Below are 9,057 nucleotides of genomic sequence, written 5' to 3' on the forward strand. Positions count from 1 at the left end.
TCTTGCATTTCATGTTATAATATGTGTGTTCACCATAGACTGAAAACATGGACATAGTCTCCATGACGTCATCTGTCTGTTCTGAATACTGTGAAATGAGGCCAGTCAGTGGATACAGCCACTAAATTCACCCCCCTACAGTGTACTGATTCTCAAATCAGCATTTCAGCCACAAGCTGTTCTTTGAACCAGGCTGTATATCATTTTTTTAATTCTGTGAAAGTCACTTTTTTTGGCTTGATGTGAATGTGGCTCCTGGTCTTTCTGCAGTCAGCCTCAAGTGGATCCTCAATGAACTGCAACTTTTAGCACTACCACATAGGCTTCATCTTCCTAAACTGGATGGTGCCCCTTGGCGTTCACATTTGAAGAACCTTTCAACTGACATATTTTAGGGTGTTAAATTAAGTTTTGTTATAATAATTTGCTCAAAAACAAATTTTAGCCCATGTTTTTTAGGATTACCCTTGCAATTCAACATCAAATATGGGAAAAATGCACTAAATAAACCAGCGAATGATAAGTTTATTCCTAAGTGAAATGGGTTAAAAACATCCATCTTGCTAGATTAGTTACTGACATCTGGCAAACATTGGTCTACCGTGGAACAACTCATCGCTTGGCTTCAAAAGGTCTCCTTTTATAGGCTTTTCTGATCATGACAAAAGCATTGCTCACTGATTTTACAACAGTAGTAAAATAGGTGTGTACCTTGTGACACATTTATTTCATGATAACAGGGCAGTTAAGTCAACTTCTTATGTTTGCTCTGCCTTGTAAAGAACAGCGGCGCCTGATAAGAAGACTGCGGGGGAGTTTGTCATCTGAAGATGTTTTAAAGCTGCCCCATCCAAAACTGAGTTCAGGTTTTATTAAACTAACAAGAATAAATGCCACAAACACATCCTCAAATGTAAGCCTCAAATGTTACTTTCTCTGTATTTAAGAACACAATAAACATGCACCACACCTAAGAGGCAGTTTAGGTGTGTTCAAAGGCTCCACTCAGTCTTTCATGTATCCCGTGATGACTAAATCTGTCCTCCTTATCAGTTCTGACTCAGGCCTGAAACCCTCCCAGTGACAATAAAGAGTCACATTCCACCTGACAGCGCAGCGGAAGGGGACTTTCCTTTCCTCCACTCCCTTTTCACAACTGCATGTGCGGCATTTATTGAGAAATGTAGCCATTAAATGTAAATCTACTGTCTGAAATGACACGAACAGACCTCAACATTTGAAGACAGGGTTAAACTTAGGATGATAAATGAAAAGTAGATGAGATGTTATGTCAAAAGCATGAATATTTATTCAAATAAATACACACTCAACACACATGGAAATGGTAAATAATTTAAACAATACGAGCTGTTTGCCAGTAACACAATATCCTGGAAACAAATAAATTAACATCATGGTTTTAGGAGTCATTCCTCCCAGGAGAGTAAACTTGAAATAGTTTTGACAATTCAAGGGTTCAGTCCTGTTTGTGGATCTCTGTCTGACTGCCTGTCTTCTCGCTCTGAGAGCTCAGTCCCGAACAATCCTTCATCTCTGGACCGGATGACCTCGTCTTCCTTTTGGTCCGCGGAATATTTCTGTATGGTCCATACTGACACTAAACAGAGATCAAAATAAAACACGTCATTAGTTTTCAGATTTAACCACTGGGTGAAGTTTTCTAAAACCATTTTTAGTATACAACATGTCAGTCGTAGTCAGAGGGCGTCTCTCACCATATTAGGAGTGGATAAGTGCCGGAGTCCTCGTGCGCTCAGGGCGCCCTCGCCATGCGTCTCTCCTGCTGTCCGGGTGATGCGCTCTCGTTGTCCTGCCGTGTTTTAAAGTCCTGGATGGCCTTTCTGTTCTGGTAATCGATCAGTGCCATGGTGATCACCGCGTTCCAGCAGTTCTCCTCACCTGAGCACCGGAAATCGATCTCCTTATTGTCTGTTGTTACTATGGTGAAATAGACGAACTTGCCGGTGCGCTCCACACAGTCCACCTTCTTGATGGACTGCAGCTTCAGCTCCTTGCCCTTGGAGCGCTTCTGCGTGTCGGCGTAAATGTTGAGGCTGTCCGTGGTCAGGACGCACGTTTTCCTCTTCCAGAACTGGAGCAGGTTGTCGCTCCTCTTCTCCAGCTCTCCCTCCTTGAGGACCTGGCTGATCTCCTCTGCTGACATTTTCATAGTCCACGCGGGCAGGTTCGTGAAATCCCTGCTTTCCTTTCCCGGGGAAGGGGCTTCTCGGTTAAAGCTTGTAGTAATCCAGAGTGGCGTTGTGAATGAAACGGAGTAGCAAAGGAGTTTTATAGTCCTCCCTGGTCTGAGCCCTGCCCACTTGACGTCAGATGATCAGGGAATGCATCAACAGTTGCCAGTGGAGTAATTCAGGGCAGAGTGGGCGGAAGCCTTTGCGCTGAGGGGGTGGAGGGCGGAGGAAGTCCTAACGTGGGGCTTAATTACACAGCAAACATGTTAATTACTAATCCACATCCTGCTGTGGAGATTAGTCCAAATATTTGCCCACTCTGCAGACACTGATTCAGACTAATATGTTTGATGATGTGGGCTGAGGGAGCTGAGCACGTGTGTAGAAGTCTGTCTGGCTAAGTAAACCTTTTAAACAAACATTTATTCAGAGGGGTTTCTAAGTTCTCTGATACAGTTTATGATCCAGACTCTTTCCATGACAGCCTGGTAAATCATTGCCTTTGTGAGCGTCTGCTCTGCCCCGCTGATTCTCTTTAAATGGTAACACTTTAGACTAAACCTGTTCCATGTCACTGCTATTTTACACAAAGTCAGCTATTCCTGACAAAGAGCCAAACAGTCCATGAACACAGTTTCCACTCTGTGAGCAGAAGCACCTGAAGTCACGATGAGAAGATTACCCTGCTGCTTCTTTTAAAACATTCAGCTTCTGTGAACATTTTTGACTGGTAATGAAACAGGCTGAAATAAAGCCTTGTTTACTGTTGATCCAGCAGCAAACGAGACTGTCCACAACAAGATGAACAAGCTTTCTCATTTGGGTATTTTTTTAAGTCTGTAACCTCATCGAGGAGGAAGGTGTTAGACGAGATGGTTCACAGGTTATTTTTTAATTTATTTTTTATTTCTTTATTTTAAAAACTTCATTTTATGTTTTACTCACATCACATACGGTGCAGTTACTGATTTGGCCACAGGGGGCGCCAAAATCAGCACAAGCATTAAGTTCCCTAAGGGAGCTTTAACCTGCTTCAGCTTTATTATTCAGATCGATGTTGTGGGTTTCATGCTGAAGACTCATCCTAGCTTACAAAACATTCGTTTAGTAGTTTGATTTATTTAGCAAAACTTAGGATCAGACTCTAGGATTATGGATTTTAATTGACACCAATTGGAAACGTGTTTTTTTTATTTTTTTATTTATTTGTTTGTTTAGTTATTTTTATTTTGCACTTTTCAATGTTAATCAAAGAAAATAAATACAGATAGTAAAAGTAATATACCACAAATAATAAAAAGGAAATTAAATAATAAACAAGCAAATAATAATGAATAAATAAATAATAACAGAAAAATGTTAATAGCAAAGTTGATAATAATATACAAACTTGTTTCATCAAATTCAAATATGCATTCTTTGGTCTGCTATGTACACTTTTCTATGAATTTTATATAATTAGCTTAATTAGCTTAATTCATATGGTTAATGAATGGAAACATTCTTGGTATTATACAAATAAAAGGTGTACATTTATACAATTTATGTGTACCTAAAGCATTGGTAGGGAGGAGAAAGAAACAATAAAAAGAAAAAATACCAGGTAAATTGAGCATTTCATGAAATGGTAGAAATGAAATGCGTCATCCTTATTTATTACATTTGACTGGTGAATCATTTAAGAGGAATCATGTTTCAAGTTAAAGGAGGTCATACATTTTATTTCATACTGTGGTGAAAACAAGCTTTCCAGAAAGAAACACATCTGATCTCTGGAACAATTCTTAATCTAATTCATTAAAGTAAAAAAGTAAAAAAGTAAAAATAACAGGGAGTTTGTAATGCTTGAATAAAAACAGCATAATGCTGAATGTAATCTCAGCCCATCAAATTAAGTCAAAAGTCTTAAAGTAAAGTTGAAATATGAGTGAAGCTAAACTAAATAAGAATGAATAAATGACAAGTTTACACCAACAGAAGTAAACGACAGTCAAGCTTTATTTCCACTGAGTCTTTGTCCCTTTCCTGAATGAAGAATGGATTAAAGAAAGAGAAAGGATGGCTGTAACCCTGTCCTGGTTTACACTCATATGATTCAGACCTTACATGAGGTGTCATGACAGAAAATGAAACCTTTGCTGAATGAGTCAGATGCTCTTTGATATCTCTGAAGGTGTGTCCAGTCTCATAAAACTCACATCTGCTGCTCTGACCACAGTGTCATACGACCCTCTCATTAAAAACGACAGAGACTTTAAACACGTTTTACTGAGATCCTCAAGTATCAAAGTGTCAGAACATAAAGTCTGCTTGTGAATCATGACTCTGTGGTTAACAGCATCATGACATAAAAAGACAAAATAAGTACCGATCCTTCCCTGACTTGAATCTGCAGTATGAGGTGGTAAGAAGGCAGATGTCCACACCTCTCTGTCATCGCCCACACAGACACGACCCTGACCCTCTGACGTTAGGTTCAAATGCACCAACCAGAGAGAATCGTGGCAAACGTGCATCAAGCACCCACTTCAGGCTCTGCTGTCTGCCTCGCTATCAGCTATCAGTCTCCCCCCAGACAATCTGGAAACTTCCCCTGTCTAGTTTTCCTCATGGGCAGAAAGGTCACGCACACACAAACTCATACAAACACACACACATTCAAGTTCTCCAAAGTAAAGTGAAATCCAAGCAAGGGTTTTTTTTTTTTTTTTTTTTTATTTTTGTGTGTGTGTGTGTGTGTGTGTGAAAATTATCACCTGACAAGTTGAGAAAAAGAATAGTTTGAGGAACTTAAAGGGGCTGTGAGGAGTTTCTAGGTGATCTGGGAAAAGTCTCCTTTCTAAATATAAGCTTCCCAATCAGGTCAAGCAGGACCAGATCGATTTACAGCACATCTAAGTCTCTATGACAACACCACGCCAGCTGACGAAGATCAGAAGTGAGTAGAGAAATCTGTGTTTTTCTCTGCTGACAATGATTTATCAAATTAATTTTGTAGTGATGGTGGATACAGGAGCCTAACTGTCAGACAGAAAAAGGATAGAGGAGCAGAAGAGAGATAAACTGGAGAGAGATAGAGCACAAGCTAAAGGCTAAAATGCAAGATAAACTGTTAAAAATGAAGAGTGGGGTTACGTTAGCTCTGCTTGGTAGATGACTGGCACAGTCATTTGACATGACCAGAATTCACTAACATTACACATTACAGACATGTCTCACAGCATCAGGCTGTCAGTACTGCTAAGCATGGATGGCTACCAAACTACTGTACCAAACTGACAGTTTGTTTGTCGTCACATTAGTCTAAGGATATGTCATAGAACTTGCTGCTAGTAGCGCTACATATAGCCGGCTACTGACATACGGTACAAACTTCCAACGTTTTCTTGTTGACACATTTCACGTAACTGTACTGATAAATTCCATACCTCATCGTGTTGTATCCGGTAAAAAGTTGTCTTGAACAAAGAAAATTTGTTTCGATCTGATCTCCATTCATTTCCAAAACAAACACACACCTGGTTAAAAGCCACGTCTTCACGACAGTATGTGTGAGACTCTGGGCCAGTAGGTGGCGAGGCAGTCCAATTAAAACAGATCTTCCTCATAGTATCTTTAAATACAAAAATAATGCCTGGATTACTTGCAAAGAGTAAAAATAACTCTCAATGAGGAAAGAAAAGGTCGTGTGTCAAGTTTATGTTTCAGTTTTTACAGTGTGCAGCCTGTCACAGTGTGTTATCACGGTGACTCACTTTAAACATGTCAGCGTCCCCTGCCTTCATCCTGACACTGGAGCAGGATGTGGGGCCGGTTTCATACCCTGATTACAAAGAAAAGGAAACCACATGTAAGTGTGTGTGTGTGTGTGTGTGTGTGTGTGTGTGTGTGTGTGTGTGTGTGTGTGTGTGTGTGTGTGTGTGTGTGTGTGTGTGTGGCTGCTGTGGAGCACTGAGATACCTCCTCTGAAGGAGCTTTTTTTCCTCTGTTGCCCAGATGTGTGTTTGTCAGAGTGTGTGTGGTGCATACACTTGTAAAGGATTTGGTTTGGAGGAGTACTGCTGTGGAGACAAGCCTGGGCGGTGACTCCTCATGTGGTTGGGTGCCATACTTCGGAGAAGTTTGCTTACCAAAGGAGGGCAAGATGTGTACACAGAGTGTGTGCACGTGTGTCTAAGGATGAATGTACGGTGTGTGTGGGTCCATGTGTAAAGATAATGATTTGTAAATATAGAAACATCTTTTTTTATGTTCAGTCAGTACACTTCACTGTATTTTTCTGGCCTACTTAATGAGCTGGCTGGAGACTTTCTTGGAGACTCTTCAGGAATGTAATCCTTCACTTCATCAGCGGATGTTGAACCCGGGTGTTGCTCTGTTTTTCAGGCTTGTGGGAAGGTACGAGTATCTCCGGAGGGCGTCACACTGTGCATGTGATGGATCTTAAGAGATGTGTTGTGACAGCCTTGGGCTCACATCAGCACCCCGTGGTTCTCAGCGTGTCCTTACAGACAAAACACAACCTCTCTCACACACACACACACACACACACACACATTCATAGAAAGGACGGAAGTAAATTATCTGCAAAAACCAGGAAGGTTTTAGTCACAAACTGCATGGATAAAACCTGAGTTTACTGAGAAAGAGGGTTAAAACAAAATGTTTTGTTTTTCTTTGTTTGCTTGAGTGTGATGGGGTTCGCAGCCGTGGGCACATGGGTGTGACAAACAGCAGGTGGAAGGACCAGAAAAGAGTTTGGTAGTCGTGTTGGGGCATGAAGCTGCTGAGTGTTTACTGTGAGTCACAAAACACCAAACCAATCACAGAGGGAGTCTACTCGCTGAATCCTGCTGGAATCAACTTGTTTTGGCAGAACATTGTGTGTCAGCAGTTAATGCCCTATTTATATAAAGAAAAAAAAAATCAAAACAGGGGTTGCATAACAAAACTGAAACACTGTTAATTATTTTGGTTTCCACCCAGAAAAAGTACTGATAGTTTAAGTTTTATCTAATTTTACTATATCATCCTGCATGATCCACACTAAACAATGTTAAAACTTGACTCTGATTGGTTAAAACCTGATTGCAATGGCAATGAGTCCTCAAAAGCAAAGGTATTGGCAGGGACAACCAGATTACACACAGCAACAAGGTGCATTTCGGAGTCCAGTCAGATGACCCTCTGCCTGTTAACCCTGGCATAAACAATAGTTTCCATTATCATGATAAATTAGTGCAGTAAACTAGGGCTGCAGCTTTCGAATATTTTAGTATTCGAGTATTCGACTGAAAATCCCATCGATTAATTGAGTAATCGGATAAAATACATTTTTGTTTAGCTAAAGAGCAGTTATTTTTCAAATAAAATTTTTTCTCTTTAAGAAATAGAATTTTCTGATACAGCATGTCAATAAGAGCACTTGCTTTGGTAGCTCCAAAATTTGTAAACACACTTTGACACATTTTCTGTGCCTTGTACATCTCATCAGATGTTGCGGACCCAAATGGCACCCGCTTCGTAGAATGACCCATTAGTCTCCAAACTCCAGAAAAGAAGCTAGATTTGTTGCTAGTTGCTATTCTGTATAAGAGGCAGCTTGAGGGGTCTGAAAACTCTCTTAATATGGCCTCAGCCCTGGCCCAGGGTTCGGTTTAGGGTTACTTCATTGTGGACTAAGGTTAGGGTTAGGTTTAGACCTGGGGTTTGGGGAGGGTTAGGTTTAGGGTAAGGGTAAAGGTTAGGTTTAGATCTGGGTTTAGGTTTAGGCCTGGGTTTGGGAGGGTTAGGTTTAGGGTTAGGTTTAGACCTGGGGTTTAGGGGAGGGTTAGGTTGAGGGTAAGGGTAAGATCTTTTTTTAAAATTAAACGATTTCTCGAGGCGGAGAAAAATACTCAAGTAATTTTTGTAATCGAGTACCTCGAATCATTCCAGGAATCGTTTCAGCTCTACAGTAAACAGTATGGTCTATTTTCACATTGATTTTAGGTCCTGTCCTGCAGTCCAGGCAAGGGCCACAGAGCTGATGAGTACTTTACAAACTGTCCAATTACTAAAGAGAGACTGTAACATTGTGAGATTTGCCTCATTTGAATGTGAAAGTTTGACAAAAATGTTGACAAAAAAACAAACAAAAAAATACAGTAATCCGGTTTCTGACTTCCATTTATCAAATGTGCTGGCAATAGCTTTAAGTTGATCATGCTGTAAAAAGTTATTGCTTGTTTGTTCCACCATAAGCCTGATAAGGAATCGGTTGTCATGGTAGTGTCATCAACCATGAAATCTGAGGGACTGTTTTTTTAAGCTGCAATCATAAATCATCCTCAAAACAGTTAAAATAATATCCACCCAACCTTTATCTCTACTGCTTTTCACTTTCAGGGTCGCAGGGGGGGATCTATCCCAGCTGTCACTGAACATGAGGCGAGGTACACTGTGAGCAGGTCTCCAGTCTATCACAAGGCAGACAGACAAGAGACAGACAACCACTCACACCTACCAGCAATCTAGAAAGACCAGGGAACCTGATGAATGATTTGTAAATCAATGTTTAGTGTCAATCGCTTTAGTGGGGCAACAAAAATTGAGATATTGCTCTCCCTGCAGTGTTTCCATAATTTCCATAAGCACCTGCTCACTGTACATTATCCTCTGTCTGCTGACACACCTATCTGCTCTGTCCAAATGTCTAAGTCCTTACTTGCCAAATACAGTCCTGCAGTAGTCATATGATAGTGGCTTCATCTGACAATCTGTGGTTATGTTTTGGGCCGGTCAGTTCACCAGTTTCCACCCTCTCAGCAGCAGCTTCAGCTCACAGTGATGGTACTGCAAGAGT

General features: G+C 40.7%; 1 protein-coding gene across 1 annotated transcript; it reads right to left on the bottom strand.

Annotated features, from left to right (window-relative positions):
• Positions 1-581: 581 nt before the first annotated feature.
• phlda2 (pleckstrin homology-like domain, family A, member 2) lies at positions 582-2,281 on the bottom strand. The gene is made up of 2 exons (XM_074678009.1): positions 1,737-2,281; positions 582-1,618 (listed from the first exon to the last, which is right to left on the bottom strand). The coding sequence occupies exon 1, from the start codon at positions 2,189-2,191 to the stop codon at positions 1,775-1,777; it is 417 nt and encodes a 138-aa protein (XP_074534110.1). The 5' UTR covers positions 2,192-2,281; the 3' UTR covers positions 582-1,618; positions 1,737-1,774.
• Between the last annotated feature and the right edge of the window lie 6,776 nt (positions 2,282-9,057).

This window comes from Halichoeres trimaculatus, unplaced genomic scaffold (assembly GCF_033239565.1).
Source record: "Halichoeres trimaculatus isolate MK-OKI-2021-1 unplaced genomic scaffold, fHalTri1.1 fHalTri1_scaffold_10, whole genome shotgun sequence".
Taxonomy (NCBI): Eukaryota; Metazoa; Chordata; class Actinopteri; order Labriformes; family Labridae; genus Halichoeres; species Halichoeres trimaculatus.